The 27773-nt window shown below is 31.2% G+C and overlaps 1 protein-coding gene across 1 annotated transcript in view; it reads left to right on the top strand.

The window, feature by feature from the left end:
* LOC130447257 (T-box transcription factor TBX1) overlaps nucleotides 1-27773 on the top strand; it is a 64099-nt gene that overhangs the window by 11483 nt on the left and 24843 nt on the right. The window contains exons 3-7 of the mRNA XM_056783968.1: nucleotides 5045-5183; nucleotides 10475-10705; nucleotides 15991-16147; nucleotides 16589-16747; nucleotides 17882-17949. Of these exons, the coding sequence (XP_056639946.1) occupies nucleotides 5045-5183; nucleotides 10475-10705; nucleotides 15991-16147; nucleotides 16589-16747; nucleotides 17882-17949 (754 nt within the window). The remainder of the gene's footprint in view (nucleotides 1-5044; nucleotides 5184-10474; nucleotides 10706-15990; nucleotides 16148-16588; nucleotides 16748-17881; nucleotides 17950-27773) is intronic.

Raw genomic sequence — 27773 nt, 5'->3', positions numbered from 1 at the left:
CAAAGAAAACTTAAGTATTTTAGTTTAGTGAATCTTTTTTGCCAGATATTTTGGTGCATAGTTTGCACTCTTCAGTGAAGCACCTTATAATAGGCTACACTTTTTGCTTCTTTATCAGGCAAAAGACGCAAAGTACTTTCCCACCCGAGAATACGCCACATATAATTGACCATGGGAAAAACGTGGATTGTCTAGATTCAGACCACAAACTTTCAAAGATTGGACTTGTCATTTGTTAATGGTCATGGCGAACTCAAGACGGATCGTAAACTAAAGTCGTTTAAGCTCAAACGGCAAATTCGTTGGAATCTCCGTGTCCTCAGAATGAGAATTTCTTCACCTTCAAATAGGCTTGTTTCCACTTAGAATAAATCGGATGGCTTTGACTTTTAAGTGATTGACCATGATAATTAGTAAATAAAAAAACAACTTTTCTACAAAAATAATAAAAGATTAATAATATTTTTAGAAAATAAAATCGACCAAATGAGGCGTTTAATCACGTGATATTGAACACCAATCAGACAAGCATGACGTCATTTTCGTATAAAGTAACCAGGTTATTTCGAGTTTTCAACAATTATTGTGAAATTAATAAAGTTTTGTTCTTAGTTTAATCTTGAAAGACAGGTATAAATTGCCAGGGAATCAGGATTTAACAAAGCAAATGGCAGTAATTTGCCCAAAATTAAAGTCGATTGACAAATTTTTTTCAATCAACACCTACTTTTGTTTATCGGAAGTCCACAGTGCTAAAACTTATATGTAAGTATTATGTGAAGAACAAACAGTCTCATTTAATTAGCAGTTACCAGTCAGAGAGTTGTATTTACCCACTGTGGATTGAAAATAATTTATTGATTTTATATTTGGTATATTATGGTAGATTTTGCAAAATTCATTCCTTTTACTATACATTTATAAATGTATACATCAAGTTTGATACTAACATCAAAATTATCTGTTACAAATATTTTGTGGAATTAGTTGATAAAGTAAGAGCATATTGCCTATTTGCCATTTTTAACCACTTTCTTTGTATTTCTTTATTGTTTGGAACGTATATAAATAATTTGTCTGGCATTATTATCGTTGTAATTTCTCATTAAGACTGTACAGAATTTATAATACGAGAAATTCTTTATTTATTAAAAAACACAATTGACTGTTATAAACAAAGACAGGTGTTTCGCGAGATGTGACACCATGACAGTCTTGGCCTTTTTCGCGTTTAAACTCAAGTTCCTTTCTAAAAACTCAAAATACTAACGTAAAAAACCTATTTTTCTTAAAATAATTTATTTTGGGGTGAAATAGATACTAAGCTATAGTTTTAAACTAATTCTCAAATTTTGTCAACTAACCTATTGTCGTGGCGTACATCACAGTTTTAGTTGGTTTATGTTTCGAATCATGATTACCACGGAGCCAACCAATAGTCTTAAATTGTACGCTGGCAAGCCAGGCACATGAAGATAAGTGTCGGATTAAATCTTCGTTTTCGATAATATCTGCCTCAAATTAGGTCCTTCAGAAACAATCATTGCGTATTTGTGTGAATGCAATGAATCATGTTGCGGATTTAATAATAGCAATTTCACTTTCCTACTAAGGCAGCACAATTCTGGCATTTCTCCGGAAAACTTCAATGTGCCACAATATTCGCAAACCACGTTCATTCGCACAATTCAAACGCAGTAATCAATACTGAAATCGTATCGATAAGCTGCTCGATTCAAATCAGTACTTTATAAATTCCTTCTTGTTTGTCGAAAATTATCTAGTTGTTCATTGAGTTGATTGAGAAGTAAGAAGTTGAGCTATATTTGACTTAACGCTCTTCATGCGCAATTTTTTGTTCTTTTTCAGAACCTCAATCATAGTAGCAATATGGTTTTGTAGGGCAAGTCTTATAGTCATATTTCCAATTATAATTAACCATAGGGTATTGTTTGATTTCAGTTAATTTCTCTATTTTTTGTGAGGTTGTCGACTCATTCGGTATGAGATATTTTTTTATATACAAAATGTTTTGTTTTTATTGTGTTTATTATAGTTGATAGAAGTTTTATTTACGTAACTTGGAGCAACAGGCGCGAATACTCCAGGGTTAAGTTACAAATCTGAAGATGAAAATTCTATCTCAAGAGCATCTGCCTTAGTAGTATAGGTAAAACAGAGTCAGGTCAACGACCTTTCTTTTATACTCTAAGCAGTTCAAGTTTCTGGTCAACTCTGGATTGTCTATAAGTCGAATTACTCCCTCTCTCTCAGCGGATGCTTGAGAGTCGAGCTCCAAATGAGTGAGGAATACTCCAAAGATGGACGAATCTGGGCCTTTTTGAGGATTAGAAGCTGTTGCTGAGTATATAACTTTTTGGTCTTGATGAGGGCTCCATGATATAAGCTTTATGTTCAATTCTGGAGATAAAAATTCTATATCAAGAGGTGTTCGAAATATTCACCATTAATCTGTTGGCAGTATTAGAATCTTTCTGGTTTTTTTCACCACCATTTCTCTAGTCATATCATTCCTCTACAGTTCTATGGTACAAGTAACCAATAATTGGTGGTTGCATTTGAAAAACCTTCGATTCAAAGTAACAACAGAATATAACTTAAACTTTCCCGTCATTGTATACACCCACGCTATCTGAGAAAAAATGGGTTCCAAATATTTGTATGTACTCGAGCAGCTTAATTTGAAGAAACTCTGTTGTGTTGAAAAATTGTGTTTTAATTTAGATTCTGTTAATGATTCTAATAGTTATCGCAGCAGTTGTCATTTTAGTCTATAACATGATGAAATATTATTTGAATTTCTGTCAATAAATTGGGTTTACAAGATAAATACAATAATACATATCTGCCCATACATTTATATGCTTGATAAATGTATATGGGACTTCCCTTCAACCAGTACCTTATATTGATGAGGTAAATATGGCCATTTAAATGACTGACATCGCCATCACTAGCGTTCTACTACATGCAAATGAATCTCATTAATCTCAATGAATTGTGCCAACACATTTACCTATTCGGTCTTTTAATGGATTTGTTATTAATGGTAGAGGATTGAACATTATTACGCCTTAAATGGTAGTTACCGCCAACCTCACATTTGTCTACTGAATTTCGAGAATGATCCAGAATTTGATATCTGCTATTGATTAATCTTGTAGCAATTTTATTACTCTTTCATTTCGTGATATTAGTTCTAACATAACAATAATAGGCAAAAATAGCACAGGTATAATTAGTTCGAAGATTATCCATATTATTTGTTACATAAATTTTGGAAGGAGATCTCACACGACCCCTTTAATTCTTCTTATTTATTTTTAAGATCTCATGATCTGTTAGTTTTGCAGGTTCCTCTGTATCAGTTTTAGGGAGGTGGACTGCTAGCTGTCCATCCATTTCTTACTGAAGTATGCTTTTTGTTTTGTTGGTTTTCTCTCTGGTTTCTATTCCGTATATCATGATTGGACTGATACAAGTCTTATAGATCCTAACCTTGCTATCTTTACATGTATTCGTTCGCCCATATTGTCTGCCTTAAGCATCCCGATACGGTAGTCGCTTTGTTGATCTGGCTTCTTAGGTCCTTCACTGGTTCGACAGGTCCATACCCAGGTATTTAAATTGTGAGACTTCTCGATGATTTTGTCCTAACCTAAACTAACCTAGCCCCTTTACTATTAAAAAAAAGGTGTAGTTGGTGAATTCGTAAATCGAGTGCACGTGAGTAGAGCGCACCGTATTTAGCTTGAAATTTTATTACTGTAAATAGAAGAAGAAAAATTATAAAAGAGTTTCCAACAGAGTAACAAAGAGTTAATACTTTCTTATCAATGCGATTATAGTGATAGTCAAGCAAATTATGACGGGAATTTTATATTATACTCTTAACTCGACATACTCTACAGGTAGCTCTGGGGATTTGCAGCTTGCAGGGATAATTCGTAGAAATTGGTATTAAAATGTTTATGTTTAATATTTTATTTATTGTTAAGCATCCAGATATTAAAGAAAAAATCGTGAACATACTATTGGTGCGTCGGTATATTATATCTATTAATATTTTTGCATCTTCGATATTGTTGTTTTGTAATTTTTCTTTTTAAATAAATTTCTTACAATGGAAGTGATATCAAGTTTTAAAGGAAAACCTTTACTAATATTGGATGAACACCGTTACTAAATTGGACGTAAATCTGAAGAGTTTATTTACTGGAGGTGTGTTCAGGAAAGAAGAAGCTAGTGTAAAAGTTCACTGAAAACAACTACAGTCAAATAAGATGTACTACAAGCAACACCTCATCAGTGTATTCCAGATGTAGCGGACCTAACCTAACCTAACCTTCACTTCGGCAGATCAAATTTTCTTGTGCCCTCGTAGAACTATCTATTAGATTCGACTTCGTTTTCTATATGTGTGGTTGGTAGCTACAGGGATTTGATTGGAATATGGATATTTTATACTTTCAGATACAGGAATAAATTTGAAAATCAAACATTTCTTTAGTCTATAAATTAATGAGATAATAGGGGGTAATACCTAAAATACAGAACATGTCATTGAATCTAAAAAATACCGATTATGGTAGATCTCTGTAAATTATTTTCCCCTGATTTTTAAATAGATTTCTAAAATACGGAAATTGTTAGGTAAATTTAGCACTGTACATATAACTTAGTTCAAGGTTTATATTGAAATGTTAAATTTATACTAGGCAGTAATTTTTTTGTTTATATTTATATACAGACTGTTATGAAAGTTATACTGGTGTGTGGGTCAATATACCTGAAATATTAATATAAATGAATAAAAATAAATAAATTATTAGAATGACTTAATTTGTATAAATTTTAACTGAAATGAAAAATTTCTTCCTACTCAGTAAAAAATATAAAAACTGTTATTATGAATAAATATAATAATATAGAATAAGTCTAAATTTTTTAAATTGAAACTTTCCTAATAATATTGGTATATCAATTTACGAGATATTGCTACTATTGATGTATTTTGTTTCAGCTTGTTTGCAGAGTGCTGGAAAAGACAGAAAAGCTTATTCTCCGTTGGATCAAGCAGATGCTCTTTCACTAGACGACAATGATACCAACAGAATAGATAATAACAATAGAATTAGTACCCATAACAAAAATCATACAAAGTAAGTGATGGATAATAATTTAGCATGAGAGTAATACCTATATATAAAATTGAAAATTTCAATATTAATTCGAAAACGTACATTATATACATCGGTTTTATAGAAAATTCAAACATATTTAATACCACGCCATACTTATTTCTTAGAGGAAACAGTTTGCAAGCTGGTTTTCAACTTAATTAAATAAATCTTTTAATTGGGGCGCTCACAACTCCTAAATGGAAAAGGATGTTGACCGATAAGTCATTTTAAAGGACGTTAACTACTTTTTCAAAAATACTAATACTCGACTTCTTCTTCAGCATTCTCGATTAATCTGGTGAAAATTTCTGTTTAACTAACCCCTTAAAATCATATTTTAAGTTCTTCTTATTTTTTTCCTACTATCATTATTTTTGTTTTTTCCATATTTATATTTATGTTTTTCAGCATTGATGCCTGTTTCTATATTAATAAATTATGCTAATCTCTACTCTAGCATAAACAGCCATCACTATAACAATGTTTTGTGGTTTTTCTAAGGCTTTCGATTGTGTTAATCATAATATTTTAATCAATAAATTGCAGTACTACGTTTTCAGAGGAACACTTCTCACAAGGTTCAAGTCATACCTTACCAGCAGAAGTGAGCTTGTTTTCTTGCAAGACAATAGAATGTGGAGTGCTCCAAGGCTCAGTAGTAGGTCCTATTTTGTTTCTTCTGAATATTAACGACATCGCCTATCTAGACATCAGTGGTGATATATGTCTATTTGCAGACGACACTAGTTTCTCTCAGAGCGACCCTGATCTTACAACACTTCATAGGACCATACCTAGTGAACTAATCACCCTTAAATCATGGTGCGATTCTCATCTTCTCTGTCTCAGCACTCGGCTATCTACTTAGGAATGCGGAGCACGATCTTTACTTACCTATCCCACGTTCAGATCTAGTTAAGGGCTCAATATTTTTATTTTAAAAAAATACACAATCGCTTGCCAAATGAAATTAAATCGATATCATCTTTCCCCGCATTCCGCAATAATTTGAGGGCATATTTAATGGAACGTGCCTTCTACTCTGTAAAGACTTCTATTTTAATGATAATATTTAAATCCGGGCATGTTGTATTCTGGTTTAATTTTGCTGTAGACTTATATACTAATTATTACCAATTACTATTACCCATAAATTCAGATGTTTTCTTCTGTATATATTTTATTTGTATTTTTATTTAGTTAGTTTTATGTTTGTTTTTAGCTTTTACCAGCTTTTGTCTACAAATTGTAACAATTTTTTAAAGCTCTAAATCTCTAAATCGCCGGAAAAAACACATTCAGAGATTGCTTCGATTTCCATATTTCTGTATCCTATTTGTATCTATTTCACTTTTTTTTTACTTCTTTTAATAGGCCGGACTCGATATTCCTTCCTATTTTAGTTTTTTTTTGTCTTGAAATCTTCGTATTGGTCATTACTTCTCCTCACCTGGTTCCTCCTTTGTTCCACCACTATTTTTCATCCAGCTGCTTTTTATTGTAAATTTTTCCATATTTAATTGTTTCGGGTGCTGTCAAATGCCTTTTGAATGCCTATAAAACTGAGGTATATTTTTGATCTCTGTTCAGTTTTTTCATGTCCTTGTATACTTTTCCCCTTCTTAAAGCTGCTTTAGTTTCTTCCAATTGGTTATCTACTATTTTATTCAGTCAGTTTTCTAAGATAGTCTCGTGAACTTCAGTATCACGCTTAGCAATGTTATGCCTGTATAATTATTGTAATGTTTTGTATCCTTTTTGAAAAAGCTGTAAAATGATAATCATACGTAGTCAGAATTATTATGGAAAGAATCCCTCATGCACTTCAACAGAATAATAAAAAAAAATGTTTATTCCTAGCAAAGAATAATTGGTGACTGATTGCATCGATTCATATTTAGTAATAACAGTAGCACAGAGTGAGAAATAGTTTATTTTGAAAAATATACGTACGAGGGTTGTCTTTGAAACTTGTATAATCATACAATACCTATCTGGCGTTATGTGTTGTGACCTTGTGACACCACTTTATTTGTGAACATTGAAATTTGTTACAGCGTGGCCAGTGGCAATTTAAAAATTGACTGAGTAACTTGTTGATAACAGAAGTAAAAATATCAAGTTTGTGAAAAAATGGAAATCACGTGTACTGACTTACGTTGGATATAGCAAAATTTCAGAACATTATATTGTTTGAAACATGGGACTATTTTTTGGAAAACAATAAGAATACATACTATAATATCGATGACAATAACGAAAGTAGACAATGCGTATAATCGCTTCGTGCAATTTTTGGTAATGAAGCGCCATCAGAAAAAAAAACAATTGGTTTGCAGTATTTCGACATGGTTATACGTCCGTTACTGATGAATGTCGACCAGGTCGACCAAAATCGGTTGTGATTCCGAGAAATATCGATGCTGTGTGCAACATGATTAAAGAAGATCGACATATGACTAAAAGACAGATAGTTGCGTCTCTTAGGATATCCAAGTCTGTAATACAATAGATTTCAAACATTTAGGTGTGAGAGAGATATGCTCCAGATAGGTTCTGCATGCCAGCTTCCATAAAGTACGTCAAGCAACTAAATATTTGAAGGAGAAAAACATGTTACATTTCCGTTATTCATCCAATTTATCCCCAAATGCATTCTTCTTGTTCTTCACTGTAAAACAAATGATGTTTGCACAGCGATTCATATCACCTCAACATGGTGCTAAATATTATATCAAAACCACGTTTCTACGATATTGGCTTCAGATTAGAAAAAAGGTTTCTAAAATTGGTGTGAACGTATGCAAAAACATATAGATCTTAAGAGCGAATATTTCGGAAAGCAATTAAATATTTTGTTTTGAACGTGTTCATTTCCGTTTCACTTTTTATAAAAACTTGAAAATCAACCTTCGTATGAAAATTATGCTTGTACTATGTCATAGAAAATTAAAATTGTGACAGTGGTTTTTATAAGTAATGAAAATTATGAGCAAACCCTAATTCATAATCCAATAATTGAGTCCAAAATCTACCCTCGTCTGAATATTACACTGAAAATTTTTATAGTGCTATATTTCAGGAAATAATTTCAAGCAAGGTCGTTTGAATACCGTAGTGTTTGTTTAAAGGAAAATTTTTTTCACCAATCGGCCTTTTTTGAATATTATTTTATTATTATATTATTTTAAAAATTTCACTATTGTTGTGTTTATAACAATAAATATTGTTAAACATATGTTATGTTTAATTTTGAAGGTTATTTTTTTACCTCAACTTATTATTGGTCTGGTTATAAACAAAGATACCAACGAAATAAAAACAGTCTTGTTTTTATTATATAACAATATTAATTAGTAGTAACCTTGACATTGACTCTTTGTGTGCTACTGTGTTTCGTTAATGTAATTATTTTAAGTATGAAAGCACAATTTAGATTAGATAGGTTTACTGAAGGAAAACCAATATTGCTTAAACGTTTGACAGACTAACGATCCCTTTTTCTGAGGAAACTTTGATAGAATTAGATTATGTATTAACACTTATTTTATTATGCGAGATTTAAAGCGGCCTTAAACTTTTCGATAATATTTTTTATTTGCTTGAATGGGAAATTAAGATTAGTAAAAAATATTCCAAAAAGCGTGTTTTCAAGTCGTAGACCATGATTTAATACAAATTTGTAACTAAAGTTATAAAATCCATAGAAATATAAATTCATTTTTTAATTGAAATAAATAAACAAAAGTGTCAATAAAAAAAATAAAGTGTGTGGAACTTAAAAAAACAGAGTTGTAGCTAGTAGTACTCAAGAAATATTGGGACAATATCAATGTGGCTTCTCACGGGGTAAGTCAACAACAGACGCAGCACATACAATAAAAGAAATAATGGAAAAAGCACATTAGCATCAAATAGACATAAAGATGCTGTTAATCGATTCTCAACAGGCCTTTGACTCAATAATAACAAACAATTTATTGGCAGCACTAAAAGAACAAGGTATAGATCAGGGCTTCTTAAACTTTTTTATATAGCGACCCCCTTCAACCTTAGGAAATTTTAAACGACCCCCTCCTCCATATAAACGTTCAGTTGAAAATCGAGGAGCGCGTTGTATTTATTATTTTAAATGCTACTTCCATATTTTCATTTATAGGCCCCACATAACAGTTTTGCATTGCCACTTTTTTCAAAAAATAGTTATAATAAAACTACAATAGTATTTTGTATGATTTTTATTTGTATTTATATTTGTACGTAGTGTTTATACCAATTTTAAAATTTTATTTATAATGATTGAAAAGTATCAGATCTTTGCGACCCTTTTTCAGTAGTCTCGCGACCCCCCTGGGGGTCGCGACCAACAGTTTAAGAAGCCCTGGTATAGATGCAAAACAACGAACATTAAATAAGATGACTATGGGCGACGCAAGGGTTTGTCATTAACAAAGGAGTAAGGAGTAAGACAAGGCGATTTGCTATCGGCAACACTGTTTAACTAAACAAGAAATATACGGCGGCTGACCCGTCAATTCGATGTTTTGACTGGTCAAAAACGTTTTTGTATGAGCTAACGTGTGAGTATTCGTATTTTCGTGGTGGAGAATGATTCTTCTTCTGCGTTAGATTCCCCTGATTTTTTCAAACACTTCTGGCAAACAAATGCTGGTGTACCATTCAGAATTAACCGTTCTACTTGCAGTGGTGGAGTTTCCAGTTATTCCGAAAAAACAGGTGACCATTTGCTTTCAAGTAAGTCGTGTGCGAAAAATTTTTGTTGGATTTGGTTAGTTTCGGGTTTGCATCGAACCATCATTCGATGCCTGCCACGATCTTAGAGACATCGTTTGCATCGCGATTGAATTCTTTCAGCATTTCTTTGCACCAATCGACACGAGCTTCTTTTGAGCGATTGTCAAATTATGTCATAGAAACTCAGAGCACGAAAAGGTTCGCGATTTAATTCTATTTTTTGACCGAGATGAATGTTTCAAGTATCTGTGAACAACTCAATTAGTACTCGTATGACAACACGTTCTGAATACGTTCACAAGTACTATCCCTCGTAGTATATAAAAAAATGAATAATAAGTTTTTAAAATAAAAAACATAGCTTTTCATATAAATAACAATTGAATCAAATTATAAATATAATTCACCTATATTTCTTGGATTACGTAATAAGATGAATTAGGTCAATCTTTTTATTTAATTGTTGAAATTACCATCCATAGATCAACTATATCACCAAAATAATTTTTTTGCAGCTTGAATTCAACAAGTCCTGCATTAGTCAACGCTGGTGCCATTTTGGAAATGAAACACCTTTGGGACGAATTCCACAGTCTAGGAACTGAAATGATTGTAACAAAAGCTGGTAGAAGAATGTTTCCTACATTCCAAGTCAAACTGTGTGGACTTGACTTACATTCAGAGTATATGTTGATGATGGATTTTGTTCCTGTAGACGATAAGAGATACAGATACGCTTTCCACAGGTTAGTTATAGTACCATATATCAAATAATAATGACTTCAATTACATTAATTGATTTATAAAGTGTTTTTGAAACATTTGTAAATATAATCAAGCTGATGAAAATATAAAAATGCAATATAAACGTCAACATAAACATCTCAAATTTGAGCTGACACAGACAAAGACTCTTCTAGATAACTATAACCAGAGTAGATCTGTTGAATGTATCAACCAAAGTAAGAACAATCTACGAATACTAACAGGAGCCCTATCGGGGCACTGTAGCCCCAACAAACACCTAAAGACGCTTGACCTAGCAGATGATGCGGCATGCAGGTTTTGTTGAACTGAGGACGAAGCCTCTACCCACATTCTCTCGAAGTGTGGAAGACTGAGGAACTCCAGAGCACTACACCTGGGAGCGTATGAAATAGAAGACGAAGATCTCTGGCAATTAATGCCATCCCACATTCTAGACTTATCAAAAGGAATGGGGTTAATGGATCAGCTATAAACACAGGGTTCTCCAGTATAGCAGCAAGAAAGATGGACACAATAGATCCTTTGGGTCGCAGCGTATACGAGAGCCCAAATCCATACATACATACATCTCAAATTTCAAACAAAATAAGTTTAAAGTTTGAGATGAAGACTTCTCATGATTGCCTGTTCTTGTTTATATATATTTATCAAATTATTTAAAATAAGAAACGACGAGGAAAGGCTTAGAAGGGTCATTTTTTAAGCAATAGCCGATTGCCTATTCTGTCCATGCATCCTTTCAATTGAAGTCTGTTCAAGGTCTTGCAACGACGCCAATACGTCTCTCCCTGTGTTGGTTGTAAGTTTTTATTCTTGATTCTTTTGTCTTCATGTTAAACAGTAATCCTAGAGACTGAGAAGGTTATGGAGAAGGTGAAATGAATATTTGAAATGGTGTAGGCTTGTTAATGTTTTTTTAGAAATTTCCAAAAGTTCCAAGATCACGCCAAATTAACTACAAAAAACATTGTGTCGAAAATGTTGACAGAAGACCTCAAAACAAAGTGACATCCTTTTTAGAGTATTATTATAAGGGTAGTGACGAGTCACATTGTGATCGACGATGTAACGTGAATTATGTATTGTTCGCTAGAGAGAAAACGTTTATATAGTGAGTGGAATCATTTAAACTAACTAAAATTCAATATGAAAAACTATTGTCAAGTTTTTTTGAAACAGAAAGGCATTTGCCTGACAGACCTTTTGTCGAAAGGAATGACAATGATTGCTGAGAGGTTCTGTGACACGTTATAAAAGCACCGAAGTAATCTTTACCTTCGTCTTCGGAAGATCTCTTGGTTATCGAGACACGCTTCAGACAGTGTAATTGTGAGTGTTGGTGTAGTGGTAGCAGATAACAGTTTGATTAGTATAAATATCAGTAAAGGTTCCAAAATTCCATTGGCAAGTACTTTCTAGGAATGTCGAAAGGTTGCTTGCGGCAAAACGAACACATAACTGGAAAGTACTGGATCATCTAATATACATCGCTAACTTAACAGCATCATGATGAGACCAAGAGTGTTTATATTTTAGTTTGTTATATAATTTGAACTCACAAGGAAATCCCCCATTTTATTTAAAGCTGTTGTAACAAATATCCTCGTATTTTGTATCGAGAGATTTTATGATGTGAAATTTTTTGTTTTAATATATATATATATATATATATATATATATATATATATATATATATATATATATATATATATATATATATATATATTGAAAACGAAGGAAAAACACTTATTTTCAATATCAAAAACATTTGTGAATTTCAGTTATCATTGTGAAAATTTGTACTAAAGTGAATTTCTGGTTTAATTGAAAAAAATTTCATTTCTTCACTCTAGGGACGCTTAAATATCTTGATTTTGAAATTATTGGAATCTCTGTTGATATGGTATTACAAATCATGAGCTATTTAAGGAATTCACTCCACTTTCTTTTGGGGGTTAAATTTTTTCAATAGAAGTACAACCTTGAATCGCTTGTTCCCGTACTTTCTTACTTACGTATATAGTACAAATATTTGAAAGTTCTGGGTACTATTTTTCAACACCGATTCAGAAATCTAACAGCGTAATATATAAATATTTTTTATTTCCTTTTCTTCTCGATGTCAGGATGCTCAATTTCATTAGCATCAAAGTAAAAGGAGACACGGATCCAAAACAACTTTTGTCTGCAAGTGGAAAGTGATATCTTATACTGACTTTCAATGAGCGGAAGTCATGTCCAATAAGTTTTAATATCAGCAAAATCAAATATGTTTTCTCAATTTTTTCTCAAAAATGAACCCAATCTTCCAAAAGTGTGTTTTCTATTTCATTTGCCCAGAAAGTTATTTTTTAATAGTTGCATTTGTTTTGCTTTTAACGTAGAAAATATTAGAATCACCACGTTGTAACAGTAGTAAAATTCAATTAGTACTGTAAATAAACTATACTTGTGATCTGTGAAGAGAAGAGATGTAATAGCAAGTTCTGAAGAAGACTACGCATTACTTGAATTGGGAGATTTTTTGAACATTCGTGGAAGAATCCTTTTAATCAATTTGGAAGGTGACATAATGGTAACTTCATTCATTATGTCCTTCGCTGGCAAACTTTTACAGACAATCACCTTTTACTATACAGGCTACAAGCCCAGTTATGTGCCCACTCATTAGATACAGTTTTCCCACTTATGCCGGCTTTCAAAAAAAGTCCAAAGGTGTGAAAATGTTTTGGGCTTTTGTAGAAATATTTAGTGGCATACAAAATAGAAGATCCTCAGATATTTCATCTTCAATTATTACACGTACAAAAACAATAAATTGGATTAAGCAAGGTGATTTCGTCAATTTGTGTTTTAAACTACGGACTTTCTATTAGCGCTTCAATAAGTTGTTTATGTTGCTTTCTATGTCACTCATTATCCATGATGAACCATTTGATAGTGGTATGTATGTGATACTTTTCGCTTCTTTTTCTCTGCAACATGCAATAAACCATATGTGATACAGCAGAGAGAATAAGGGCTTCACTAATGGTGTGATTTTTTCCAGATGTGGCTGTAATATGGATAATTTTATTCCATCATATTCATCTTTGTCTAAGTTGGAACAGTATTGTTTAATAGTTTTATTACTATTAAGATCTCCAAATACTCTAAATCTTTATTTGATAAAGTTCATGTTTACATCAAAAATGACCGTCACCACAGTTTCCGTTCATGTTTTTTCTTTTCTATGTTTAATCTCTCGTTTAATGATATTTCTACGGATTATTCAAACCTATTGCAGTCGTTAGTTCCAAATATTCAATTAGATTCCATTATAAATTATAACCTTGCAGTATTACGAAACAATAAGAAATGAAAATTGTTTAATTTATAATAAATAAACTGCCCTATGTACCCTTTAAATACACTCACTAACAGCAGTTGTCAATCTCTCTTTCGTACTAATAATAGCTTATTTATTATTATTTATAAAAAAATTTTTTCTCCGATTTATAATTGTTTCCAATATTAATATGAAAATATATCAAATATATATATCTTTTTCATTTTCAACGAATATTTACAATGTTTTTGTCCATTAATATTATAGATCGTAATTAGACAATATAACTCATTAAAGTTTCTCTGCCAAATGATATAAAATTAAAAAAAAATTGTTAAGTTGTTTCTGAGGAAAGCTTTATTGATATAATGAATAACTGGATTAAAAGATTTGTTCCAAAGTAAATATTTTGATCATATTCCAGTGTAAAAAGCAGATACTTTTTATCATATTTCGTGTTGGGTGCCAAATTACCAAATACGTCTCAAAATTAGCCTCATTTTCGATACCCACTTTCCTCTATAGCTGATAATTCTGAACAATATATTCCTAATATTTCGGCCTGATTAGACTTCAATAGTATAAAAGTGAACTTGGTTTATTAGTGAATTTCTAATATTTTCAAAATATAGTACAAGTGAGACTGAATAAGGCCGAAGCTACTGGGTGGTCCGATAAGTACCCTTCTTGGTCTAAATGTAGAAGTAGCTTGAACAATATGTATATCAAGTTTGAATACGTCACTGTGTTCAGTATTTGTTTGTGATGAACATTTTAGTGATTTTTGAACGTGGAGATAATTGGTCATTGTTGAATGATACAATAGTTTTATTTGATTGGCCTCAAGCCAGCCAATATAAAAAGTGAACTTGTTCCTACTGTGAGTCTGCTCCATTACTTACAACCGTGAAATATAGGGTAGCAAAGATTAAACGAGGATGTTAGAGCTGCAAAGACGAGCAACTTAATGGTCGATCAAATAAAGTTGTGACTCCAGAAACGACGAAGAAAATCCATAAAGTGGTATTGAGCCAGCTTTCAGATATAGTAAGGAGTTCAAACATTGCAATACATTGAATATTGTATGCAAATTTGAATATGAGCTTGTTCATACACGATCACAATCAGAGATAAAGAAAAATCTCTTTTCATAAACATGTATGAAACTAAAAAAAACCTGTTATTTAGAAGGCGAACCCACTCTACTTAAAGGTATCGTAATGGTGTTGGCAATTTGGAATGTACTTGGGATAATTTTAATTAACGATCAATAGTTAAGTTTATAAATTGAGCACTTTCTAGAAAGAAAGTGTTGTTTCATTAGTAAATTAAAGTTGGAATTTCCACCCCATGGACCATATTTGCCAGATTTAGCTCGCTCGAATTCAGTTCTGTTACCAAATTTGGAAAATTACTTCCAACTATAAGTTTATTTTTGGGAGCAAGATACTTCTTATTTAGCTCGCTCGAAATCAGTTCTGTTACCAAATTTGGAAAATTACTTCCAACTATAAGTTTATTTTTGGGAGCAAGATACTACTTATTATAGAAACTTTATGGAGCTGAAAGAAGATTATGTTAAATATAATTATGTTTACTGAAAATTTTCTTTGTCTAGCAGAAAATTTCACCGTTATATTATATAAATCGTAATTATTCGTTTTCCTCTCCAAATGTGAGCTAAAACGGTGCTAGAATCGACGATAAGGTTAATCTCTGTCACATTTCTGAGATTGTAAAAAGTTTGATTTTGGTTAATGATCTTTTATATGTTCGCTTTATGAAGAAAAACTTGAATTTGCTCCAATTTCGTAAATTATGCCAATTAATTTTCAATTTTTTTATCCACCTTCTTATTTTCCTTCAATCAACCACATTCATGTTATTTTTAAAAAAATATGCTGAAATTGTTAACATTACTTTCTGTTGTTTCAGCTCAAGTTGGGTGATTGCAGGTAAAGCTGATCCTGTTTCACCTCCTCGGATACACGTTCACCCTGACAGTCCCGCTACTGGTGCGCAATGGATGAAACAAACCGTGTCATTTGATAAACTCAAATTAACAAATAATCAACTGGACGATAACGGGCATGTAAGTGAGATTTTTATTATATTCTTATTTCTAATCGGAGAAAATAGCTTTCAATAAAGCCAGTTCCTAATTATTAGGAAATTTACATTTGTTTATGTAAAATTTTTATATTTGGAATAAATTTATTTGTATTGATAATTGATCTTGATCTTGAGCTCTTGGTTTTGCTTTTTCTGTAAGACTAAGATCAATATTAGCTTTAGGTTAGCAATACCAAAAACCAGGAATACCCGACTTATAAAAACTTATATGAGACCATGACCTAGTATAGCAAGACTCATGCAAGACTGAACCCGGTAAGACCAAGATCAAGAATTCTGTTATTCACTACAAAGAGTCGTTTAACTGATTGAATATTCAAATATTGCTTTTTTTGTTGAGAAATGAATATTAACAACTAAAATAAATCGAAAATATACTATATAGTGCTATTATTTTCAGATCATTTTGAATTCGATGCATAGGTACCAACCAAGGTTTCATATAGTCTACTTACCTCCAAAGAATGCCTCTTCTGATGAAAGCTGTACTGAAAATTTCAAGACTTTTGTTTTCCCTGAAACATCTTTTACGGCTGTAACTGCTTATCAAAATCATAGGGTAAGGACATTGCTCAATTTTCCTCTCCGGTTTTTAAAAGAATGCGAAATACATACAAGGAGTAGAGGGCATTATACCATCAGATAGTATTTGCACTATCTAAGACGATTAATTCAGATTAATTGACTTCATTGTATAATATTGATAATAAATGATAATTGATAATAAATAATAATTGATAATAATGATAATTGATGATAAAATAATAAATGAGCAGATAGTATTTACAATATTCATTACAACCAAGACTATTAATTTATAGATTAATTGAGATTAATTGACTTCATATCATATTAATTATAATAAATTACACCTTCAGATAGTGTATGCACTATCTGTTACATCAAAGACGATTAATTAATACATTAATTAAGATGAATTGACTTCATTGCATCTTAATGATGATAAATGATCAAGAACATAGTATTTACACTATTTATAACATCCATGACGATTAATTTATCGATCAATTAATTGATTAATTAAGATCAATTGACTTCATATCATATTAATTTTAATAAATGATCAAGCAGATAGTATTTGCACTGTCTATTACATCTAAGACAACTAATTTTTAGATCAATTAATATTAATTGACTTCATTCTATATCCGTTATAATAATAGATCAAGCAGATAGTGTTTGTATCATCTTGCACATCAAAACGATCAATTAATTGATTAATTAAGATCAATTGACTTCTTTTCAAATTAATTATAATAAATGATACAAGCAGATAGTATTGCACCATCTTGTACATCTAAGACGATTAAATAATTGATTAATTAACATCATTTCATATTAGTTATAATAATTGATCAAGCAAATAGGTTTTGTATCATCTCACACATCAAGACGATCAATTAATTGTTTAATTAAGATCAATTGACTTCATTTCATATTAGTTATAATAAATGATACCATCAGATAGTATTGCACCAACTAGTACACCTAAGACGATTGAATAAGTGATTAACTGATATTCATTACATTCATTTAACATTAATTATAATGTCATGATAGCCCAAGTTGAAGTACTACTGTTTCGAAACAATCGACCTAATTCTAAAATCTTGTAACTTATTATTAAATTTTTATGACGGTAAATTAGTGATAACAATTATTTCATTTTCAGATAACCCAATTAAAAATAGCTAGCAATCCATTTGCAAAGGGTTTTCGTGATTGTGATCCAGACGACAGGTGAGTATCCTTTACTTGAGTTTTCTTTATTATTTATAATTTTCAGTAAGATTCGTATGGATATAGTTTGGTTTTCGCAATGGTAATAGATTACAAAAAATTTAAAAATAAAATTAATAATATTATTTACAGTCGTTTGTTTACGTTAAGCTACATACCATATAAATTGTGTTTATAATTTGAGTCGATTTAATTTCATGAGAATGATTAATAACATATAGGTATTAGTGATGACGACGCTACGCAACATGTATGTACTATGTCTTGGGATAGGTGAAACGATAAAAATTTCACCAATTTTGGATGGTAAATGACCCTTTAGAAGCAATAAAAAACAACAAACTGAAAAGTAAACATAAGCATAACATCTTCTTTAAGCCCAATCAACTCTTTCTGTAGCCTCAATTCACATATTCGATCTTTTATAAAAATCTTAAATATAAATATGAAAAACTAATAATCGTCATACACGGTTTATTAGGTATTTTGGCTTATCATAGTTTCCTTGGCGCCGCCTATCTGGAATACAAAAAAAATAATACAAAAACAAGAGTCGTACTTGGTTCTGTCCCGAACAGTATTTGGAATTAAGATATGAATAATTTTAATTCTTAAGGAATATTTGCATTCACATTCATTTTTTATATAGGGAAAATATGTTAAATATACTTACCTTAAAGACTAGATAATACTTTTCTGATTATAACTCTACAATTATTATTAAAGCAATTCTTGTAAGTTATTAAACATAAATTTGAAGTAAATCGCGTAAAATACTTTAAAATGTGTGTAACTTACAAACGAGTGCGGCGCATACCATTCAGTAACTTTTCCAGTATCTGAATTTAAACATACAATTAATCGAGCTATTTCTTAATAACCTACCCGTGAATTGTTACATGAGAAGAAGCTTCATTTATTTTCGCACTATTACTCTCTAAAACTGATTACTGAACAATTTTCAAGTTGAAAATAGAATGCTGAATGTCGTTTTAAAAGATGTGATCTGTACATATACTTCATCAAACTGAGACCCTCAGTTACGAGTATATAAAATCATAAGTTAACCATACTACAGACTTTTTTTTGGTTCAAGTACTCCTCCTTTCCTTCTTTCATGCATTAAGGGCAAAAGTCGATGACTTCATCCCCCCGACAATTTCGAAAGTGCGCATGCAATCGGTTTCTAAACTGATTCTGTTGTTTGATCAATAGTTTTTTTACCACAGGAACCATTCATTATAAGAAAAAAGATAAAAAATATCTTTGCGTTTTCCCCTCTCTCATCAAATGAGTACCAGATAAATGTTTGAGCTTCATGAGCCACAAAATTGCGCAAACTGAAGAATTGAAGTTATTTATGCTTATATTTTAATATATTTGGATTTACACATCGCAGTCCTATTTCAATAGTGGCATATTCCAAAAAAATTGTTTTGGAATATGCCATTTTCAGTCCAAGGTATACTTTGAGATGGATTTAATAGTTCCATATCATTAGTACTAACAGATTCCGCGTAAGGCGCCAAGTGTCACTTTTACAATGAGTTACTCGCAAGAGTATTCACTATGAACAGTGCCGTAAGCCAGTACGTCATAACATTTCGTCTAACACTAATTTTTATAATATAAAGAATTTTCTGACGCAACTCGGCAACAAATTAAACAGAGACATGAATGGAATACAAGTTTTATCTTCAAATACAAAAGTCGCGAGATACGAGAAGGAAAAACCCTTTTTCTTTCAAGTAAAAGCTCCTATGAGAGTGAAAACTTTCAAGAGGTGGTAATAAAAAAAAGAGGAACAAAAATGATTCTAATTTGGTTCTGATCTAGGCTTACACAACTAAGCCAAAAATTGACGTAAACAAAAAGTCTTACTTACCTATTTATCAGGCTATGCTAGATTGAAGAAATTAATTTTAATTTGAAATCCTCTTTCCATGTTGCTCAATATTATTTTTTTTTCATGCTGTTGTTTCACATTAAATGGAGATTTACTTAAGTTTAAATAAAACTTTTGTGGGCGAGTTTTAGCTTAAACATTTTTGAGCTTGATATTTTCGTGTTATTTTTTTACATTAAACTAAAATGCAAGTCATATTTTGTTTTATTCGCCCCAAGTCCCAATTCAACGACTCTAAATAAAATTAACATCAACAGTAGTGCCATATCATTAAAAAAATTTTTTAAAGCTGTCTGTAGATTTGAAATTTCATTTTACATCACTAATAAGTCAATATAGCTTCAAGTAAGTGCACCGAATATAATACATCTAAATACCAAATTAGCTGATACAGAAAATATTTCATTTACAATAATTTTTGTTTTGGCTTTCTTGTAAAATTAGCTTTTGTTAGTTTATGGCACTATTGAAATAGGTGTGCGATATGTGTTTTTTAAACGGAATCACAATATGTATTATCAATGAACATGGCTATAAAAGGGACCAAGAAGGTAATCTATTGTGAAAAGTATAGTTAAAAAGAAGTGTTTCTGTAATAATGTTATTTTGTATCTAAACAACCGAGTAGATATATTGTATTTTGGAGTTGGCAACAAATAAATAATTTGTGGCTATATTTTAAAATGTGACGTTTCATGCTCATGAGCGTTAAGCCTATGGGTTTCGTGCCCAAAGTGCTTAAACAGTATTTTAAAAAGTGAATGATTGTTGTACCGTATCATACAAGATAGGAATCATCGGACCATTCTTTATTGAAGGAACGTTAAATTGACCAACTTCCTTGAGATATTCGACAGATTCATTTCTTTCAACAAGATGGCTGGTCTGCTTGTTCTACAAAAAGGATTACTAATTGACCGAATGATATTGAAATATTAAAAAGAGTACAGGAAGCTTTTGGAAAATTCCGAAAACTTTAATTTAGTTATCACTAATTATTGTGAAGCCAGTGTTAATAGCATTGTGAAACAAGTTCAATTATGAATTTTTATGATATAACAAATTCGGTAACTAATGCTCATGATTTATTATTGAAAATGATTCAAATTATTGATCTATTGGTCTATCGTTATAGCTTTGATGTGGCCACTCTGTATGAAATAAAAATTTTATCACAAACATCTTATAAATCGTTGAAGACTAAACTGAATAAAAGCATTTAGTGAGAAAGTTTAGGAAATGATGTTATCCAGAATAAAGAAACACTCCTTTTCCGAACCTTTTTCTATATAAAAGCTATAAATATAAAATGGAAGTAACATGTCAAAGAAAAACTGTGCAGTGTAGATATATTTATTTAAAAATCATGCTCTACTGAAATGTTTATTGGTTCAATACCAAAAATAAACCGGACGATGCCTTAAGAAATGTTTCAAAATTAAAAAGTCGAGCCAAATCAAAATAAATACTTCATAATCTTAATCGGAGAAGAGTGTTTCTTAAATTTAGAGATTTATTACTAGCAAAATATTTGCGGTTGGAATTTATTTCGACCATAGGAAAACGATTTATATTGGAGAATGAAGACAGGATTTCGTTGATAATTAATTGTATTTAGCTAATATTCAATATTTTCTATTAATTTATGCCATAATTTATATAAATAAATTGTAGTAACATGTGAATCGAATACACAAGCAAATTTTCGCATGCTATATTTTTTATTTCATTCTTGTCTAATAAACAGAAAAAGATAAACAAAAAATTATACCATCACTTTATTAAATACGTTTGACAAGAGTTGTTCAGAGGTGGACAATTGTTTTTTTTTCGCCATGGTCCTAATGTAAATTGTCAAAATTTTACATTAATATGATAGATTAGTTATAATACTTATATAAAGAGTTGCGATGATTTCTCACATGGAAAAAAATAAAGAAACTTACACAATTATTATCCTGAAAGTGCTACGTCCCATAGAATGATTTGTGAGAGTTCATTTGCTTTCATAAGTAGCCTTATGAACAAAGATGATACTGAACTATAGTAATCATCATTTACTATGACTACTCCAAAAATTGTTGTGGAAATCCGCGTCCTTGTACTTAGCTATAGTCGAATAATAGTACGTGATCGAGTAAATTTAAAAGTAGCGGGTGTATATGAATGGTTATATATAAAAAATCTATCTGCAAGGTGGATACTGAGATTGCTTAATGGTGATTGAAAACTCACTCGCATGAAATTCAAATAAATGTTTCGATAATAATCCTTCTAGATACAATAAATATATCCTAGATATCTCAGAGAATAAAATATATTCGAAGCAATGTATTTCATCTGAGGAACGTGCTAAAAAACAAAGCTAAAGTCGTTTTTTCAGCCATAAGGTTTTGGGATTCCAGAGGTATAGTGTTGATTGATTATTTAGAAAAAGGGACATGAAAACTGACCAATATTATGCTGATGCCGATAAAAAAACAACCACTGTACTAAGTATGTAGAGTTAGAAAAATAAATTTTTCATTAGAAATCAGTATTTCTTTCTCAAATCACGTTTGTAATATAAAAATTTTACAAAAATCATCACTAGAACACTTTAAAATATCATCAAACTATTCAATAAAAAATAACAAATTCAATCAATTATTTTTATTTAAGGAATGTACCGAATGACTTTCGAGAAGGTTGTCAAAGCAATAGCAAAAAACAGACTTACAAGAGTCCCTACCCAAAAAAGAAAGAACAATATTACATAAAACAAAATTTTATAATAAAACGAACTGGATACTTCAGTTTTGAGATATAGCAACACTGATGTGAATATGTCAAATTGCTATCATAAAGTTTGACATTTGTAATGGTGAACGTACTCAAAACGTGTTGTCATACGACTGCTATTTGAGTTGGAAATATGGAATTAAATTGCGAACCTTTTCATGCTATTATTTTATATGATTTTGGACGTGGATTAAACCAACAGCAGTGTGCCATTCAACTCGCTTCGACTTTTGGTAACAGAGCCACCGTCTTTCGGTCGTTCAAAATCGGCTGTTCTGCCAGAAAACATCGATGTTGTACACAAACTGATATTGCAAGATCGTCATGTGACATTCAGTCAGATTGAGGCATACTTGGCACTAGTTCCACAAGCATACAATCAATATTGCATGAACATTTGGCTGTAAAAAAGATTTGTTCGCGTTGGATACCGTATAATTTGACAATTGCTCAAAAATAGCTCGTCTCTAAGATTGTGACAGGTGACAAATCATGGATCTATGTATGTGAACCCGAAACTAAATAACAATCGAGTAGATGGGTCTTTTAAGACGAGCCAAAACCGACAAAAGTTGTTTGCGCACGAAGCACTTAGAAGCAAATGCTCGCCTGTTTTTTCGGAATAACTAGACATGTCGCCACCATTTCATTAGAACAACCAACGTAGAATGGTCAATTCTTGATGGTACACCAGCGTTTATTTGCCTGAAGTGTTTGAAAAAATCTAGAGAAACTAATCGTAGAGGACAAATCATTCGCCATCATGACAATGCGAGCTCTCATACATGGCACCCAATGATTCCTTCTTATTTCCGCAGATAAAAAGCTTTATTTTATATTTTGAGTGAGTTTTAAAAAATAGACCTTAATATAATAGTGAAAGGTGAAAATACAAGAAGGAAAATAATATATACAAAATTATCATTCCAAGCTTATTTAGTATAAGGCATAAATGAATTTTTTTTCCAAAAATTTATTTTGAGTGCCACTTTTCAAATCCCATATTCAAACATTGTGTCTTTTGACTTTTCCATTGAGGTAAACAGTTGCTATAGAAATTTGTTAAATTTTGAGAAGTTTCTTTTTGTTATTAAAGTGGAGGGCTTGCTCAAGTAGTCATCTCATTACTTCCATATTGTTGGTTGAGGTATTCCAAGTTCTCTGCGAACTCTAGTAGTAGACTAACTTGGATTGCGAAAAAAACTTTCTTCAATACGTCTGGTATCATCAGACACATGCGTTGGGTCTATAATTTTCATATTACAGATTCTTTTAGTCTTAATGATGAACTTGTCAGCTAACTGTTAAAAAATCGGTGAAATCTTTTGAAAATTCGAAACGCTTCACAAACAGTTGCAAAGCTCCAAGTGTTTGTTGGCCAAACTATCAAATCAATTATTTACTGTCAACAAATGTACGAGTTAATAAGCGAAGAGAGAAAAAGCAGCCGGAAACGATCTAATTTTCCATAACAACAACATTAAACTGCACATATCTTGGTCAAAAATCTAGAGAGTTTCAATGAAAATCTTTGAAGCATTACCTGAAATATTAACAAAAATATGTTTCCATAAAAGATGTTGAGAGCCTTTGCCATCTATTGGAAGCCGACACGACGGTTTTCCAGTACCATTTCTTTAACTTTTTTCTTTATATTAACGTCGTTAAGAGAGGTTGATGGTAGACTCTCACGAGAAAACTGCTAGATAAATGCACGACATTCACTGAATGCTTTTTTTATTGTTGTACTAATTTAGGAAGAAAAACTGTTGTCTATTCAATTTTAGCGTGCAAAATAGGCAGTGTGAAAACGGCACATATGTCATTTATTAGGGTTCCATATTAATAAATTTATATTGGAAAACAAAAAAAAAAGACAAAATTAATTTTTTATTGAGCTAATATTATTCAAATGTCTTGATCTGCATTAAACGTAGAAATTCTTATTATCCCTATTTGTTCGGATTCTGCTGACATTTTGAGAATTCCCATTCATTTTGTAAACAACAGTTTCAGGATACGGAGCAAACAAGAGACTACCTGAAAAAAAAAATCGGTCGGTTAATGTGTGTTCGGTATGGGATCATTTGTAAAGGGAGACAGCTAGATTCTAAGATGAATGTGGTTAAATACTTTGCGGCTATTAATCCAGCGACTTGGCAGCTACCAAAATAAACATGGGAGCATATACAAATGACAAATCTAACCGATACTTGGATATTTTTCGAAACGAAACATGCAGTGAGGAATGACTATATTAATTAGTACAATACATCAGATGATGCTTTCGGTCGGAAAAATATGTTACGCTAATTTGCAAATAATTTTTCATTAATGTATGAAATGAAACGTATTGAAATTATTCTAATCAGATGTACCCTAATTGTCTCTAATTTTAATTTTAATAATAGTACTAAGTACGCTGGTTACCAAAAAAGAATAAATTTGGAAAAAATCATAAGTAAAAAGGCTTCCCATTTTTCTCACAATAGTAGAGAGCTTTATTGTTATTAGAAAATTTTCCAATTTTATGGACCAAGCGTCACAATTTTATATTAGATGATATGAAATAACATTTGGCTTAATAAATTTAATACATATAATATCTTACTTCATCATACTAAATTGAATTATTTCAGTCTATAGAATCTTTGGTTGATTGTAGAATTCTGCCACAAAATAATAAGATCTTCCAAGCAGAAATGCCTTTGTCAGTTTTCGAAACTTATTAAATGTATTTGCCATTTATAATTCTGAAGGTAGCTGATTGAATAAGTTTTTGGCACTGAGCATGATTGAATTTTACCAGATGAGAAGTAGGTATAGTTAACTAAATGTCTAAATTCTTCTTTCTAGTAGGGTAGTTACGAATCGGTCTCTCAGTTGACTTGTGAAAGTGCGAACCAAACAAACGGATTCTAAAATGGAAAGAGTGGGGAGAGTTAAAATTTTGTATTTTTAAAATAGAATTCGCAATGCGCTCTAGTACTAAGACCATGAATGTAACGAATAGCTCTTTTTTGTAATTTCAAGATAGATTCGAAGAGGTGCAAACTACACGAACTGCAGATAGACAAACCATAGCGAAGATACGATTCGAACAGCGACTAGTAAGTTATTAAAGCAGTCAATATGTAGTCCAAGAAACTTGATCGTAAGCTTGTATATCTTAACCACTTCAGTTTACACTGGTATCATCTACAAATAAAGTGAAATTTTTCATTAATTCGTAAGTCTGTGACATCATTCATAGATACCAAATAAAAAAGGATTGGACCTAAAGCTGAACCCTGAGGTACACCACTGCCAGCTGGTAAATTACTTGAAACTTTACCATTAGCTGGTACCAGTTGTTTTTTACATTCAAGGTAAATACAAACAATTTTAAGGGAACACCTCGGATGCCATAATATTCTAGTTTGTTAATCAGAATTGCATGATCAACATAATCGAAGGCCTAAGCGAAATCATAAAAAAATGGAGCCGAATAAAATTTATTGTTAAGTGAGGTATATATTTCATTGAGAACAGATAACATAGCCTCCTTAGTACATGTATTACGTAGGAAACCAAATTGTTGAGCTATCAAGATTTTATGTTTGAAAAGAAAAAGGGTAATAGACGGTTTTTCATTAGTAGTTCAATTATCTTCGATTAGATTTGTAATAATGCAATAGGACGTTAGTTACTAATGTTATTTTTCTCGCCACCTTTGTGCAGGGAAACAATTATAGTTGTTTTTAGGCAGCCCCTTTTCAAAGGATTCGTTGATTAGAGAACATAAAACGTTGATCATCACTTCTGAAAAATTTGATAATAACTTGATAACCCATCGATGCCGCAGGAAGTTTTGTTCTGAATGCTGAGTATGGTTTGATCTAGCTCAAATCTATTTACAGGTCTAAGAAGAGACTGTCAGAGCAGCACGAATTAGAGAGTAATTTGCGGTATTTGCAAACAATATTTCCAAACATTACATAAGAGGAATTAAAAGAGGGGATATTTCTTGGCTCATAGATACGTAAAGTTATAGAAGATCCCAGTTTGCAAGTATCTCTCAACGGAAATGTTTGCCATTCAAAAAAGTTCTCTAAGTGTTTTTGAGAAATAATGCAAAAAGAAAATAATAAAAATGTTTGGTTGACTTATTGAAAATTTTTTAATAAATAGAAGTGAATATGTCATTGAAGATAAGTTTCTTTCTTGACAACTGGAAATATGAGTAATGGACAAAGGTAAAGTTTTCATCAAAATTTATGACGAGTCATCAGAGATTTTGAGATAAAAATATATTAGGAGATTAGTATTGGTCTGTGACAAGAGAAAATGACCCAAAAACTGTAAAAAAAAGACAAAACAATTTGTCATTTTTTATTATTTTGTTATTGTTCATTGTTATGGATATGACTAAAATCAAACGGGAAGGAACATTATTATTATACTTTCTGTATGACTGTATGATTAATTAGAATATATAAAACTCTACTTTGAACAGAAATTGATCTATTGCAGATTATTGCAATCTAATTGAACCTTTCTGGCTTTTATCTTCTATAATATAGATGAAGGACGCGGAATTAAACTAAATAGTTTATTGAAAATCAGTTCTAATTTAAGATAATCCTCATTTCAAGACAAAATTTGGTATTTTTTTTAACAAATATACAGTTGATATTTGTATAATTGTTTTAGTTATTATTAGTGATGAGTTTGCCATGAATTATTTATAAATTACTTTTTATATAAACAATTTCAGTATTCAAGTAGAATGAAAAATGATTTAAAAATAACAATTCTCTAAATACCGGATATTAGAGCCTTGATTAATCATAACAAAGTTAATAGTGATATCTGATTTACTTACATATGTACAGGATGATCTAAAATAAAAGTATTATAAATTTTACGTGAAAGAGTGTACATAATTCTTCTTCTTTCTTCCATAAACGGTCTAATGCTTGTTCCTTCTCGCGATCATTCTTCTTTTATCTTTTATATCAGTCTATCGTCTGTCATTTGACTTATATTGCTTTTTATGCTGTGATATCCATTCGTTAATGTTATCTACCTTACATAATCTAATAGTGTTTTTCCCGTCTTGCTACGTTCTGAAGACATTCCGCGATCTTATTTGTTC

This window comes from Diorhabda sublineata, chromosome 8 (genome assembly GCF_026230105.1).
Source record: "Diorhabda sublineata isolate icDioSubl1.1 chromosome 8, icDioSubl1.1, whole genome shotgun sequence".
NCBI classification, from domain to species: Eukaryota; Metazoa; Arthropoda; class Insecta; order Coleoptera; family Chrysomelidae; genus Diorhabda; species Diorhabda sublineata.
This window is presented reverse-complemented; position numbering and strand designations above follow the sequence as displayed.